Source organism: Triplophysa dalaica, chromosome 15, assembly GCF_015846415.1.
Source record: "Triplophysa dalaica isolate WHDGS20190420 chromosome 15, ASM1584641v1, whole genome shotgun sequence".
Lineage (NCBI taxonomy): Eukaryota > Metazoa > Chordata > Actinopteri > Cypriniformes > Nemacheilidae > Triplophysa > Triplophysa dalaica.
The window spans coordinates 9,262,388-9,279,943 of record NC_079556.1 but is presented as its reverse complement, the minus strand read 5'-3'; the positions used below and the strand labels follow the sequence as shown (position 1 = coordinate 9,279,943).

Sequence of the window (17,556 nt, the reverse complement as noted above, 5' to 3'; positions counted from 1 at the left end):
GTTAACCGCATCATGATGAAAAACATACTCTAGATTTGTCTCAAAAAGATCAACAGTTGTTGCCACCTCAATTTCCTTTGCCTATGCTTCAATTTCCCCCAAATGATGAAAAAATACTTGTCTTTTTTGAAAACTCTACTGTATTAGAAAAGCGATTTTAGGAAAATCATATTAAGTTTAATCGACTTGAATGAGAACACAGCTATACACATCAAAGTGGCGAAATCTGAAATTATTTGGGAGGAAAAATCTGAAACCCATTGCTCTAAAGCATGTGCGCTAAATGCTAGACTAGTTTCTGAAAATATTAACATATTGATTCATAATGCTGTTTTCTGACCTCTGAGCCAAACACTTTCCAATGCTTTATTTGTGTCCATCAACAGTGTTCACAAATCTTTGTTATTACACAATAAAGATCAAGCAATGGGTTTCGATATTGCTTCGACAATCAAACTTGGATATCCAAAAATGAAAATTCCAAATCTATATAAACGTCTTTTGTTCTGATGAACAATGAGACAGATATTTGGAAGTATGCTTGTGATTCTTCACAATTCTTCACCATTGACTACCACTGATAAACTGTTCCTTCAACATCTTATTTTCAACATTTATAAAAATGTCACCTTTAAACCAGAGCCAGCAATAGTCCAGATGAGCCGAGCAGATTTAACCTGCAAACCCAAGGCATTGTGTGAAGCTGTTGCTCTTCATGTGTCCGCAGGCGCTTCATTTTCAACCAAGCGTTCCATCAAAGCAGAGGCGAAGGTTTAAAGTCAGCGGCAGACTGCCTGAGCTCTAGAGCAAGCGCTGTGGTTTTCGAGGAGCAATTAAACTGAATGCTTACAGAGGGCTGAGAGCTGTGTATGCGGAGAGGTTGATGTTGGGGTCGTCGTGGTTACCGTAAGAGCCATAAGCAGAGAATTCTATAGAAATCGTACTCATCCTTCTTGATGAAAGGATAATGCAAGTGCATATTGCAGATTTGTGACTGGATGAATGACTTGATTAAAGAATTATAATTCATAGAAGCACATTCTTGTAAAAGTCATATGACATATAATTGAGGATAGAGTAAAATTTATTCTCTCATATTAATGGGTCAATGTGTAAGATCCTATAAAAATGTATAAATGACTGATTTGAACCCACGTCTCATTGCCAATAAAAATGACTGAATAGGTTATAACATATTTTGTTATGCAAGACATGTAACCAAAGATAAGATATGCAAGATATTGCGTAAGAGATGGCTTTTTCTTGACTGTCATATTGGAGAGCTGACTTATCTGATATGATGTACAAAAAAATAGATGCAACTTAAAAAATAACCAAAAAGTTCTTTAGTTGATATACTAATAGGTGAAATTAATGTGCAAGTAAAATACACTATGTCTACTGTATATCAAATACCCTGACTGAGATATTGTCACTATTGCCAACAATAAAATTGGACAATAATGATTTACATTTATTATATTACTAATACAGTTTATGTCCGCATTTTTTTTATAAATATGTGTAAAATTTACATTTCAACTTAAATTACAGCAATAATATTTAACTTTGAATTAAATATTTTTTTACATTCTGTAGGTTCATGGAAATAAAGGTTAAACCCAAGTAAATAATCGACCAGATGGACAAATGCACTGTCCAGAAATGAGCTTCTACTGCTAATCCTTTAATTCTGTCCAGAAATGATATTATCCTGATTAAATGCCATGGAAAATAATGGAAAATCAAAGGGGCAAGTTAGCAGATGGCCCTCAGGCATTAACCTCCTAAATGTTTGTTCTATGAAGGTAGAGCGATTGAGGTAAACAGTGCAAGTTTCATTTTATTACCGATATAAAAAAGTCATGCAGATTTAAAGCGCTTTGACAAAGTTAAATCCAGTGCAATCTTTCTGACGGAAAAAAACAATCCCCCTATCACCCCACCTCTCTCTCTCTCTTTATCTCTCTCTCTCTCTCTATCTCTCCTTCATTACATGTTCCAATAAGCAACGTTTAGTTTTTTAATAATATTCACAAATGAGCACAACCCAAGGAAGTTATTGTCAGATATAATTTACCTAAAGTGATAGTTCACCCTAAAAGGAAAAGTCATCATTTACTCACTCTCAAGTTACTAAAAAATCTGTATGAATTTCTTTGTTCTGATGAACACAGAGGAAGACATTTGGAAGAATGCTTGTAAACAAACAGTTATTGACCACCATTGACCAGTTTGCTTTTTGCTTTACATTCTTCAAAATATCTTCTTTTGTGTTCAACAGAACCAAGTTCTTCACTATAGAGCAATATTCCCACTAACACAGTCAACGGTGGACAATAATTGTTTGGTTACAAGCATTCTTTCAAATATCCGTCTCTGTTTTCATCAGAACATAGAAGTTTAAGCAGATTTGTAACAACTTAAAGCTGAATAAATGAAGACAGAATTTTCCTTTTTGTTTAAACTATTCCTTTAACTGGGACAAATTGGTTTCCTAATGTAAAAAGGCATACACATAGACATAAACACACTCCAGTATCCACTTTACCACTCTGTCAATATCTCACCTCTGTGTTTTTCCCTCCCTTACACACTTTAACCACATTTATTCAAATGTCCTCTATCCCAACTTCCCTCTCTGTCTGTCTATTTCCACCCACGCAGTTGTAGTGCATGCTGCAGGACTCGTTCAGCTGTCACAGACATAACCAGATATTATCCACTGGCATACATTAGTGCCTTGGCCTTCTGCAAGTAATGACTGCGGCATTGGGATTACCTCTGGAGCCCCCCCAACCCCCTGCAAAGTCACTACAATCATTCTGTCTGTGGGGAGGTTGGAAACAGCCTTTGAGAGATGACATAAGTTTGAGCGCTAGAGAATGAGTCATCAAATACATTCACCCCTTCTGAGTGGCTAATGCTTCCGCTAGCCAGGCTTCCGCTAAGCAGGAAATGATGGCTTTACTAAAGAGGCTATATCCGTCATTGAGTGGTATAAGCAGCGGAGGGGGGGTGATGATTTTTATATGGCTCCTCTAAGCAATAGTTTATTTAAGGATATACTATGGATGGGAAAAACGAGTCCTCGATTTATTGGGGGTGGGGCATTAGAGGGGGCGTGGCATGGTGACAATGAAAAGATTTGTATTAGAACACTGATACAAATATGTATGTTAATGAATTGTATGTATATAATTAGAACAATTACTACAAAGATTTTTATGCACATGCTCATTTTTAACCTAAAAAATTACGGGTTGTACTTTTAGACTGACAGAAGAAGGAGAAAATGACTTTCCCTTTAAGACTATAATGTTAAACTTGAGCTGTGTGTTGTAATACCATAACTCAAAAAAGCAACAGTTTGTTGCCAAGTATTTCGTTCACCGAGAATATGGTTTAATTTCAAGAAGCATCCATTTTAATTGAAAACAAACAATATATTTGAGACGGTCTATAGCACTTACTGGTTTGTGTATTCATTAGTTCTCACTAAGCTAGCGCAACATGCAACGGTCAGGATTATTTGATTCACCTAAATAGGACATAATGATCGCACATGCAGAATTCATAGTTGGCTGTAACAAAACACAAAGCGCAGGGAGAGTGGGCGATTACAAAGAAACAAAACAAAAGCAGTGAATCGTGACTAACAAACTAAATCACTGACTCAGAACACAACAGAAAAAAAAGAGGGTATTTCAGACCCGATTTGGCCCTCTAGACAAGAAATTAAGTTAGCAAAATGCTGACACAAGTTAGTATTGTAAAGAGTTATTTAAAATTCATGCCTGAGTGACTTTTTTTCAGGATCTATACAGTTTTAGTAATTATTATAAGTGCTGAGTATTTCTCGAGTGTTTCTTTGAGTGTATTTTTGAAAGACACCTTGTAGACTTTATTCTAGCGCAAAACAAACATAATATAAAATACATTGTAAAGTATATAGCAGCTCTTACATTTCTTTATAACATAAATGCAATGCAATGCGTAGTGTGTACGTTTAAAAATGGTCCTGACACGAAGTTCAGCACAAAATAAAACAGAAACAGGCAGGCTGTTTGTACATAGTGCTCTACCTGGGAGGTGTACTGTACTGTAACTGATGGAGTAGTTAAGCGATAATCTACTAAATGTTTTCCACTCCAATGTATGAAACAAAACACTTCACAAGATCACAGTACAAAAGATTGCATATCAAGAATAGCCTATGCAAGCGCATGTCCGTCATGGAAAAAGCGGCTAGGTGCATTGTGGGAAATAAGTAACCTCATTGACACATCGCATATCTAAAATGTCTGATGGCTAATCTTTTCGAATACTTGAATATCTACGATCCACCTCACACCAAACCATTTTTTTTACTTGAATCGGATATTATACGCAACTGAAGTGACTGTAAAGGACAATAAAGACACGCGTCCTTCGCCCGAACGTTTTTTTGCCTGTGTATATAAATCGTTTACACTGACATCTGACCCTCTTACGCACCTGTCTGAGTCAAACCGACTCCTCTTCAGCGATTCATTCACGCTATGCAAGCATAATATGGAATTCATTACATTGGATTAACCTCTGTACCTGTGTGAATTGAATCTGGGGGTCTAAATGAGACGGTGAAATGATCGGCATTATGCAACGCTCGCCAAGGTTGTCTGTAATTACAATTAATGATGTCCCCATACTTTTTCCATTTATTTCTCGAGAAAATTAGCGCTTTGCTTTTCTCTAATCAAATCACGATAAAAACCCTAAGCACAGAATGTTCAAGTCTAGTAAAATCCACAAGAGTGTCAAACACGTTGTGATTACTTACACTGCACTGTGAGCTCAACGGTTGCTTCTCTGGGTTTAACGTTAAAACCGTTGTACTGGCTGGTTTGGCAGCGGTAAATGCCGGTCATCTCGCGGGAGACATTGACGATGCGCAGAACTCCGTCGTAGCTTTCGCTCTGCATGCTGCCATCCGGCATGGGCGCCTCCTTGTCGGCGCGGGACCAAAGGATGATGGGTTTGGGTTTGCCAGAGACCAGACACTGGAGCTCCACTGTATCCCCCTCCTGAGTGACCAGAGGAAACTTTCCTCGTGGGACGGTCAGGTTGGGCGGGACTGGAAGAGAGAAGATGGAGAGGGTCATGGAGATCGCAAGAAAAGTCGTTTAAATTAACATTCAAGGTTTAAACATGAAATATTTACTCAACCATACACAAAGCAAATGCAAGATGTAAACAACATTGGTTCAGAAGCAATGTTTTACTTTTTAGGTTTTTTCACACATAAAATTAAATCAAATATGTTTGTTTGACATAGTTATTTTCTTGTTGCTTCTGTGTTGTTTTTCAAACCTTGAAACTCCCAATTTATTGTTAATTCATGAACGAATGAAACAAATCACGATTCATCACATCCAGAATAAAAGTTTGTGTTTCCATAATATATATTTGTGTACTGTACAGATTCATTTTGTATAAACAAACGAAAAAACATACACATGCATGTATATAATATTTAGGAAACATTTGGATGTATGTATTTATCTTTTATCAATAATAAATTATATATTAAAAAAAGGGAATTTTTCAAACATGCATGTTTGCGTATGTGGCTATAAATACAAAATTAATATGCACAGTACACAGACCTATATTATGTAAACACAAATTTTTATTCCGGATGCAATTAATCACGATTAATCATTTGACAGCCCTAAAAAGAACATAGAATCTTCCATTTTGACCCAACCATTCCTATTAAATTAGACATACTGCATTGAGTTCCACCAGGACATTTAAGTGCAAGACGTTGTGAATTTTCCACATCAAATCCCTAATCGACTGAGCAATTTGACCAGAACACTATTTGGATTAAGTCCAGATGTCAGAAACAGCAGGGTCAGGTTGACACGATGACATGCTCTGTGAAACAGGCTGACTGAAGATGTCTCCCCTACAGCTTCAACAATGTCACAGAAACACCTGTTCTTCTAAAAATAGCCACCTGAGTGCTGCGCAGACCCTCGCCATAAAGAATCAATCCCCGCTTTACTGTACACAAAGCATCTGCACGTGGGGTGTGTCCATCTCTACGGTCCATTTCACAAATTCAACACCATTAATAAAAGGTATACAAAAAAAAAACAGGCTCCAGTTGGGTGTGCCAAGGTATGGGGTCATCACTCATCCGGGGGATTCTAATCTCGCTCATCCGAGAGGATTCTAATCTCTAAAAAACATTCCTGATTTAATATTGTAAAGTCACGAGCTGTCATATCGAAAGCTATCATGCACGTATGAAATGTGGGGTATGACAGCCTAAGAGATGATAAAGAAGGATAAATGCTATACGGTGGAAATGAGATGTTGTTCTTCTTTGGAGATAAAGGAAAAATATATTTTCTCGAGTATAGAAGGTGAGGGGGAAAGACAGATTTATATGGAGTCAAGGTAATGAGTATGGCACCAAAAAAAAGGAGAAGGGTGGTGGATGTATTTCCGAGTGCGACTGCAGGGGTCTGGTGGGAGAGAGATCGTAGCACATCTGCAGGTTGATTAAGCATGACTTCTTTAGTAGACCCGAGGCAAACAAACAAACAAACATAAGATATTTTGCATAAAGAAATCATTGAGGATATAAATTACATTACCCTTTTTGGTCGTGCAAAAAAGCAAAAACGACATTACCTGTACTTTCAAATTCGGATATTTCATGCTGATCTTTATCACATCATTAAAATCTCATCAGCGGGACGGATTTTATTTTGTAGAAGCTATAATGCCCTGATGTGCTGAAAAGCACATTCAGCCGGTAAGAGAACACTCGGGAAAACAATTGTGTAATTAATGACGAATGTAATCAAGCTGAAAACCATTTTAATAGCACATAGTACAGTAAAGAAGTTTAAGGTTCTAGTACAGTGTTGACATCACGACCACAACCTTTTTTTTTTCATTTAGTCAGTAAAGCACATCTGACTTCTATTGTATTGCAATTTTATATGAATTAAAATGAATTATCCATCAATCAGAACTAAACTGGTAAAAAAATTCATTGGTCTGATACTATTCTCTCTGGATCCTTCAGAAGGTTTGGAATTATAAATACCACCTGGTATTATATCGCCGCTGTCTTTCCCAAACCTCGAATGTACATGTTTCAGGAAATGGAAAAAAGACTGCACTTTTTAAATGATTAAATACTGTGTTGTCAAAGTTGACAAGCACTTTAGATATTTGCAAACCCCAGACAAACATAAAGTGTGACTTACGATAATGGTTTATGGCAAAAAATAAACATCATAAAATATCTGGAGATTCAAAGTAGGGATATTTTATATTCTACTAACGCAACAACGCTCATACATTTTAGAGTGTTGCTTATGTGTCCAAATACTCTGAGTTAGAACCTATGAGGTTAAGCAATGCAAACAGACCAAAGAACAGACCACAAGGTGCTCACCGGTGGTGGAGGAGATGTTGACGTCTATACTGATCTCCGGTATTCCTCCGTTCTTCAGTGAAGCCACACAGGTGTAGGTGCCAAAGTCTGTAAACTTGAGGTCGATGATGTCCAGGTTTGTGGCTCCCGGGGAAACGTCTGGGTCGGTTTGGGTAATGACCATTCGCTCTGAGCTGCGGAGCGGACGGCCGTTTTTCAACCAGCTGAACATCAGTTCCTCGGGTGGTGTGGCCTCCACTTGACACGATATCTTCACCTCTCTGCCAATCTGGATGTTGTCGTCATTATGATAGGGGTCGGGTGTGATCCAAAACCGTCCTTTCTTCAGAGCTGTGTGGACACAATGAAAAGCGACTGATGAAATATTTAAAACAACACTTCAGAACACATATTTATGAAGGCATTTCGATTTTTTATAAACTAATATTTTACATGCTGGACATATAAGCACATTTAGGATCGCATCATGTTGTGTTTTATAAATCTTTTCAAAGAAGAACTTTATTGCATGGTTAATGATTATTAAATTCATCGTGTTCATGTATCTAAAAGGTTTTTGCTTGATATAATTTCGACACAGTTTACTTTCTGTGGCTCTCCCCACAATTGATCCACATGACTGCTTTTCAAATTATTATCACTGCGCCAGGCAGATAAATCATAAAAATGTCCAAAGGCTATTATCTAAAGATGCTGAATTGTGAATACTGCAGAAACAAGGGTGCTCTTAAAATACACAATCATACCAACGTCATAAATAAGGTGAGAAATGAACACAGAGGAAAACAATATTATTTATATAAGGAACTATCGGGGAGTCTTGTTTAGTTATTAAAAACAGATGATTGGTTTGCAGAAGATCAACCCTTTACACTCACATCAAGAATGGCTTTGAAACACACATTGGTTTTGTGTCCATACAATAGAAGTGAATGGGTGCTGTACGGTTACAAACTTTCTTCAAATTATCTACATTTGAGTTCTGCGACTTCTATGCAGCATATAATGGCTTTCCAGCAAATCAATCTTACAGAATCAATCTTACAGTCAACCTGAAACAAATTTATTTATTTAGTTATCTATTCACATTCTACCTGATCTCATAATAAATGATTGACAGGTGCAAGTTCTTGGCAAGAAAGATATCAAATACTATTTTTCACCACCTCCCCTCCAACCACCACACATATTGAGATCACCTTTTACAATCCAGACGGATAAAGTCACGCACAATAATTTCTTTGAGGTTAAATGAGCTGCGCACATCGTATCATACTGACTTCTGGAAAAACCTTTGAATGCAAGTAAACATTTTGCCCTTCCAAATCATCATCTAACACACGCTGTAACCAGAAATCTCATAAATATTCAATTGTGTTGGTTTTGACATTTAGCGCACTCCCGGCTCTCCTCTCAAGAAGAGTACAGGGGCCAGAAAGGCACAACTTCATTTCTTTCTCTCTTGCGGATTCCCAAGCCTCAAACTCTCCACGATCTAAGCAAAACATTACCACGCAATCTCATTTCCAAGTCATTTTTGTGAATCCTGTGCATCTGTCTCTAATTATTTATCATTTCCTGAATTATTTAAAACACACTTTTATGAGTTCTTATTAACCAATTTAGTTTCATATGTTCTGCACATCTTTCAATCTGTAACAATCTGGACTGTTAGAAAAGGATGTTTCAAGGTGGACCGTGAGCAATGACTCCATTCGAGACGCAGTGAATATTACGAGATAGAAGATAATGAAGAGCGGTTGCTTTGCAGGTGTGCTGCATACGAGGTTCAGCTCGGCAGGCTTCGCCTCGTTGGTCAATTTGCGACTTAATCAATAGCGTAATATGGTAGCGGGATAGCTGCGCTCCCTTTGGTGACCCTATAAAACTTGCAGGCTGTTAATGCACGGAGTCCAGTGGCTTCACATAAGTCATTTTCAAAGAACGCTGCAGGTAAGCAATTACTAAGAGACAAGCTGTGTAATCTGTCGTGAATGTTTAGAGTCAGGTTGCTACATGCCTTGCGTTTGATGATTGTTGCTTAATCCGCTGTAATAGCATCTCTTGAAATTTCAAAAAATCTTTTTGCATACATTTTTAATGAGTTTTCCAACAGAAGAATCTATCAAGGTGTTCCTGAGAGAAAACACAACATTCGCTTTTAACCACTTGCACCTGTATGAAATATTATGAAAGACTTTATCTCATCAAACATTTTCATGATGCCCGCAATTAATACACGCTTGCGACGCTCAAAGATTTCAGTATAGACGGATTCAAAGTGACAACATAAACAAGCCTTACTGCGCATGCATGCGTTCGTGGGCTGCAGTTAAACTCCGGAACACATTCACAAACAATAGAGTGGCTGTAGATTATTTTGATAACAATTAAAAGAAACCAATATGACCTGTTAATTGACTAAACTTGTCACTCCAATATTTTGAAGTTAGTCTGCGAAACCAAGCTCAACAACTAGATGTTATGTCATGTACCATACGGTTTCTTTAAATGTGTCAAAACTAGAGGACCCGGCCAACAAATCGTTTATTTAATAAAATGAATATATAACAAAATTAAAAAAAAATTTTATTTAAAGATGCCATTCCCCGCGATTGCATTTTTCAAACTTTAGTTAGTGTGTAATATTGGTATTATAGCATAAACAATACCTGCAAAGGGATGGAGCTCAAAGTAAATTGCCAAGTGAGATATTGTCTTTAACAGAATTTGCTTTTCAAGGACTACAGAGAACGGCTGGAATCGCACTACAGCCCTCTACTTCCCGGGTACATGATGTCACTATTCCAAGTGCTTTTAATAAACTCCCCCTAAAGGAATATGCAAAAAAGGGGCGAGGCCTTCCTTAGAGAAGAGGAAAAGCTGCTGGAGTAGTGTTTGATTATCAGAGATTGTAAACATTTGACTGAGCTACGGGCTTCATTACTTTCATCACAGTCTTACAGCTGGTAAAAATAATTCAGCAACACACATTCTAAGAGAACCAACAGTCAAATAACAGCTTCCATGACTTAAACATCAGCTGTGAAAGCTGTTCTGTGTAATACACTGATATTGTGTTGTGTGCGCATACCTCTAAAACACTTTTATGAAATGTCCTCTGAAGTCCTGCTTGCAAATGTCTTTTAGTCAATCTGCTTGTTTTATTATCCAACTCTGGTCCAATATTAAAAGGCAAAACTAACCCTTCTGTTATTAGTGATAATATATCCTGTCTGACCCAACTGGTCGGCTGTAATTTCCCTCGCCATAGTTGAAAACAAACGCGATCTCTAACAAAGATTGACGTTTGCGTATGCACTAGCAGACCTCAGTTACACTTTGATCGATCCGCATGTTAACTGATGTAATGAAGTTGATGCCATTGTTACTGTTTATTGCTAAAAGCCTAAGCTTATAAATTCACATGCATTGAGAGGGGGACCAACCAATCACAACAGCTTGAGGAGCGGAACTCGCTGATATGGTGTTAGTGGGATATCTTCACAGACACACTCTAAGCGGGGAACCAATCACGACAGACCTGGTCAGCTTTACCAATCAGAGTGTTTTGGAAGGCGGGACTTTGAAGAAACCGCAAGAAATCCAGTCGTTTCGTGAGAAGATAGACAGCGGTGGACGATAGACTTGAAATACAACGTTTTTTTAAAACTAGAAACAAAAACATCCATTGTTAAACACACAAAAAACACAATCATAGATATTAGAATTTGTTAGCTGTTTCTTCAGCTCAGCACCCACCACAGATCATTGTCAACACTCCCGTGTAGCATTACATGAAAATCAATAGCCCTTTTGACTATGCCTTTAGTTGTCCTTTCATTGTGAATGGGCATGCAGTGAATGGGCGTAAAAAAGTAATTTAAAAGTATTATGCTGATGAATAGCTTGTGCTGTACATGTTCACTTTTCTCTCAATACCTCTTTTATTCCAATACCTTATATAATCTTTAGATTAATAATGGTAACTTTCAACTATTTGTCCACGTTTTACTAAATTGCATCTTTTTAGAAAGCACAGTTTCAGACATCCTACAATACTAAATATCTCAGGAAGGGTTTGTTATTAGAAAATGGAACATGGCACGTAATGGTCATTTCACAAAACAAGTTTCTTTCGTAATAAAAAAACTGTAATCCGATTATTATTTTTGTAGCCCAGGTAGATTCAAGACAATCCAGATGTTCATAGGAAACTCAACACAGAACCACACAAAAAAGATTCATACTACAGTCGTGGAGAAAATGAAAAGACCATTCCAAATTTTCATTTAATATTGTGGCCGTTCCAGTCCAGTGTCTGTAGAATTTCAACAAAATCAAACCTTAGGAGTGACAAAGTCCTTCAACAGCACTGTGAAAAGCTAACAGCATGACAAGACACCTGAAAACTGATAAAAATCCAGGTTATCACATAAAAAATATTTTTCAACGTTTGAACTGATCATACACTGTAACAGCACCGGTCTGCTCATAGTCACTGCCCTTATACTCATCAAAAGGATCAAGTTCCCTAATGCCTGTTTTGCAACTTAGCGAAGTCAAGTGACGTGTTGTACGAGACAGCACATTTCGGCCCCTGTAATTTATAAACAGTTTTATTTGCTCAGTATCTAGCCGAATTGAATGGCTTCAAGAAACGGCTAGACAAAGATTTCCCAAACATGCCCTAACATTCCCCGTTTTCATGCGTTTCATAGCTCTAGACAATGCAAAGCATGCACAGCAATTGGAAAAAGATCACAAATTACATATCAGAAATAAGACCGGCGTCCATCGCCAGGGGCTTTAAGAAGGATCTCAACATGTCTGTTTTGATTGCTTGGTGGAATACGGCTCAAACGCTGGATGATATCTCATGCGTAAATAAATAAAAAGACGAGTTTCAATGGCAGAGTGCAGGCTCAGCAATACCTTCTCTTCCATCATGGCTTCGCAACATCTCCCTGCAGCTAATAAATATCTTATAAAGCACAATTCTGGTTATTTTGCAGTTATCTGCAGAGCAGTACCATGCAACGTTGGGCACAATCTGCTGAAAAAGCTCCGCTCTCGAGGTGACAAGGCTGGATATTTGAGTGATGGCCGGAGAGGGGCGTGTTTTATTGATGATGCTGCCAGCAGGTGGTGGAACAAAGCTGTCAGGAAAGGCTTTACTCAGGGATGGATATCTAGTCACTCCCACATCAGTGCTGAGTGACGTCTCATTAAAGCTCTCTCATCAGACCCGGCTTGCCCTCGAGTAATCTTTGATCTGGGTAATGGCTGAGTAAGCTTATGGGAAAATAGGCTTTATTTCTGAGCTGTATCCACAGGGAACCAGGTGAAGGTAGTGTTTTAAAGGTGTACTCAGCTTTACTCAGTCGGGACATAAACAGTGTTTTTGTTTTCTTCATTTTGTTCTTTCACTTGAAATGAACAGCCCAGTCGTTCTTTAAATCCACATGAAATCAAAACTGACCCTATTTACTTGGTTATCTCAAATAACTAGTTTTATGGTGAACAACTTATCTGTACCACACAAAGTCTTTGCAATCTTTAATAGAAATCTTAACTGTATTGCCTTAATCTGTATTTCTGCTCTGATGACGGTGGTTTGACGGCTTGAGCAGAACATCTGTTAACCCCTCGTATTCTAAATAAAACACCCGCTTTCTCGGTACAACCAATTCACAAGCCACACCCTGGATTGTTCTCATTTGATATTCAGTTTCACCATCCCAAAACTGGAAATACATCACAATACTAAAGTCGATCGCAACGTTAGGTTCAGGCAGAATGTAATAAAAGCTTTTTTACATGACCAACTGAATACTCACTTTATCCACCCCTGTTAGTGAACACTTAAGAGCACTTCTATGTTTCTTTCCATGTCATTAATAACTGAAGACGTGTATTTTGTGATGCAGATGCACCAATATATCATTTTAAACCCAACATGACTTCCAAATCTTCACAGATTAAACAACATTTACTAAAGGTCTATTTACTAAATAATTTCACACTGTCATTTTTGCAGTCTTAAATTTTAAATAATCTGAATTTAGCCTACTATTAAAAATGTCGACCAGTTGATGTACAGTACAAAGATTTACATTTTAAATTGTAATTAATGTAAAGCTACAAATTTATGGCAGAAAAATACTGTATATTAATATATAATAACATGTACATTTAAATAATAGATTTCTAATTAGGACTGTTTGTGTCCAAAATAATTCATGGTAACTATATTATCACAAAATCTATTTAAAAGAGCCGTGTGTAATTCTTTTGGAGGATTTACCGACAGAAATGCAAAATAATATACACAACTAAGTGAGAAAGTTGTATAGAGAGACCTTACGTAATGAAGCGTTGTTGTTTCTACAGTAGCCTTTAATGAAACTGCTTTAAAGGAGTGTGTTTAGTAAATACGTTATTTACGCGAAAATGTGACAACATCTTAGTCCTGGTGGAGAAGCCGCTAAATTTCATACACTGGACCTTTAAATGTTTTTTAATGAACAAATAATGCTATCAAAGTTGTTTAGATTGTGTTTTCTTGGCCAACAAATCACACTTAAAATGTAAGTGCAAGGATTAAAAAGAGATTTTGTAACCATTGTGGTTCTTAAGGCGAAACTTTAAACGGGTGTTGAATTATTATCAATATTCTACTATGTGAAGAATGACCACGGTATCGATTATCATGGCTTTGATATCAAGATTATTTTTTATTCTAATATATTGTGTCATCTCTACTCATAATATATGCTGCAACCTTACTGGTTCATCTTAATGGAGTATAAAAATGTACAACCTCTGCTCTACCCATATCCATAAACCAAACCTCAAAGCTATATCTTTCATCCCCATAAGTGACTGGGGAAACAAATGTACCCCTTCACCTCATCCACGGCCCAGCTGGCTACACATGCTCTTTTCCCACCGCTGGAGAAAAGGTCACATTTCAAATGACCACTACAGCTGCTATCACACAGCTTTGTACAAGCAGCCAGTAAAGTGTGTTGGGATTACCCAACTTCCAAACTTCCCATGTAATATCATTTTCCCTCAAATCCCTTGCTTATTTTGGCCAACAAATGAGATTCTGCCATCTGTGCAGCAAAAAAAAACTACGCCGCCCGAGCTTGTAACGTTCCATCTGAAAACCTTATATTATGAAACCGTTCTCTATCTATCAAGCTAGAGAAAAGACTTATCATCGCTATTTTCCGTCCAATAGTATTGAATGCATCCATATGAAAAGCGTATAAAACCTGAAAAGGCAATGCTGCTTAGAGAAAAAAAACTTTAATGGCCACAAGTGAGCCATAAAGTTGATATTGCGACAATCATGTTTTCCACATGTTGTACTAGAAAATGAGTTGCTCGCTTCCAAAGGCGGGCAATTTATCAAGCGAACAGCACAGCAAGGTGAACAGAATCGTGGGAAGTACATTCTGTTGTTGCGTGTCAGTGTCCGTTTCTTTGGGTCAATTAATGCAACAAAATACCCCGAAAGGGGTAAATGGATGTCCAATGAACTAAAAAAGTGCATTAGTGATTTACTGTTTCTGCAACAACAATAATAGAAAAGGCACTAGAATATCTGAATGTGTATATGAAATCTTATTAAAAATACTAAAGAAATAGAAAAAGAATGAAGGAGATTTGAGGCTTAAATTTAAAAAGCATTAGTTAATGTGTTCAATATTAACTTCCCTTAATTGTGACATATACAATACTATACATTGTAAATATCATAAACAAATAATACAATTATAGTATAACTTATAATATAATAATAATTATAAAACTATATTAATATTAGGGCTGTCAAATGTGAAATCGCGATTAATTGCATCCAGAATAAAAGTTTGTGCTTATATAATATACATTATGTCTGTGTATTGTGCATATTCATTTTGTATTTATAAACACATACACCATCACATATTTAGGAAATTTGTATTTATATTTAACAACCGTATATAGATGTTTATTAATTTTTATATTTTTCTTAAATATATGCATGTACTGTATGTATGTTTTTATAAATACAGACTTACTATGCGCAGTATACATATTTATTAACGCAAACTTTTATTCTGGATGCGATTAATCACAGCAAATCGTTTGACGGCCCTGAATACTACAAATAATCATTTATTTCAGTAAGATTTTTGCATAATTACATAATGACATTAAGAAACTAGTAGCAGACACAGTCAGACACAGCTGTAGAAGAACAAGGTTTACGGTCTGTTTCTAAAATTAAAATCTCTCAATGCAAGTAGGAGTGGATTTGGGGTTGCTATGTATTTAAGATGTTTAACATACTTAGTTTAAGTATTTCAGTTTAAAGCCACACAAACACTTGCAAGACAGGCAACAAAAGAGAAATATTGATGGCTCATCAAACATACAGATCTCTGTCTCATACCACCAATATAACAAAGTTCATCTGAAAGCATGCATATGTCTCCATAACACATCTTTCAAAAATAGGTTTTTAAAAATGCTGACTACAAACTAAACTGAAATAGTAAAGTAATAATGGTAAAGATAAATAGTAAAGTTTAATTAACTTTATTTATTAAAAAAATACACATATATGGAATATTTGCCAAGTAGAAAATAATTTAAAAGTAAATCAATTAAATAACATTCTCCAAAAGAAAACATTTAAACTTTGTAATTTGAATATTTTATCCAAAACTTTATATGAAGATATGTATGACAGGCATGAAAATACCCTGCATAACAGTAATGACCCTTTACACAATGCAGATTTCTCTATTTTTATGATCCTCTTCCCCTCTCCTGTCTGCCTCACCAAGATGATCTTCCGAACTGGCAAGACATTTGACTCGCCTCTTACCCTCCAGTCTCATGCAGACACCCGGCTTCATAAAAATGCGCAATCTCGCTGTGTTCCCCAGCGCCGACGAGTTGACAGACAGAAAGGGATTCACACTGAAAGCTGGACCTCCAGATGTGCAAACAGCTTTATGTGCACACTGGGGATCAGACTGGAGAAGGAGTAACTGTGAAAGAAGCTACAGCAGCTGCTCCGACTGGGGAATGTAAAGCTCCTTCAGAAAGCGACCCACACACACGGGCCAGAAAAGCAAATCCTCTCCGTTTAACTCTGTTCTTTTGGCAGGTTGTATTATGCGAATATCACAAAAACTCATTATGCTAGGTAATGATGTTGGCTGGAGAACACCAGCACAACACAGCATAGTTGAGTCTTGAAACGTTAAGCAAACATTTAGCAAACGTTTTTAAACGTGTGTGCTGTTTGGGTCCAGTTTCAATGTTGACGAAAAAGTGTTTTTTAACCTTGGAAATTCATATTTGATTTTTCAGCCAAATCTCTGTCGATTTTATTCTTTACAAAAAACCAACAGTAGTTTTTTCATTATTGTATGTCTGTATTGATTCACAAACCAAATAATGCTGTGAGTCTGCTTTAACTTTATCCACTTGCAAAAGGCTTTCCACCAGACGTTCCCATTTAGACAGAGCATCAGCAAGGTCAGGGACGTATGTTTGGAGATGTGGTCTGGCTCACAATTGACCAAGCGAAAAATGTTCAGGTCTGGCCTTTGTGCAGGCAGTCGAGTTCTTCCACATCAGACTCGTTACACCATTTCTTTACAGGCATCGCCATGTGCTGTGAGGCATTGTCATGCCAAAGCTAAAAAGTTACGCCCCATCCTACTACAAAAAATGTTGTCTAAGAAAATTGCACGGCTGTACGCTTCATTAACTAGAAGAGACAAAGCCTTTCATTAGAAGGGGGTGTCGACATACTTTTATATCTTAACGGTTAAGGCATCTTTGTCCTTTGACAACAGCTCTGAACCACAATTCCGTGTTTTTTTACGATGCATTGCAGCAATGTGCACCCATCAATTCACTGCCATTATGCATAATTGCACGCTGCATTCATGCATATGTTGTCGAGAAGTTTATTATCCACAAGTATTGTCATTTTTCTCCCATGATAATCATTAAGTAATTCATTATGCTTTGATAATTCGTGATAAGCTCTGGAAAATGCTGACAGCCAATCGTGGGGG

The 17,556-nt window shown here is 37.1% G+C and overlaps 1 protein-coding gene across 2 annotated transcripts in view; it reads right to left on the bottom strand.

Moving 5' to 3' along the window:
* Window positions 1-17,556, bottom strand: part of mdga2a (MAM domain containing glycosylphosphatidylinositol anchor 2a) — a 117,633-nt gene that overhangs the window by 42,465 nt on the left and 57,612 nt on the right. For both annotated transcript variants that reach the window (XM_056768729.1, XM_056768730.1), the window contains 2 exons: window positions 7,463-7,792; window positions 4,823-5,116 (listed from right to left, as the gene is read on the bottom strand). In XM_056768729.1, coding sequence (XP_056624707.1) covers window positions 4,823-5,116; window positions 7,463-7,792 — 624 coding nt within the window. The remainder of the gene's footprint in view (window positions 1-4,822; window positions 5,117-7,462; window positions 7,793-17,556) is intronic.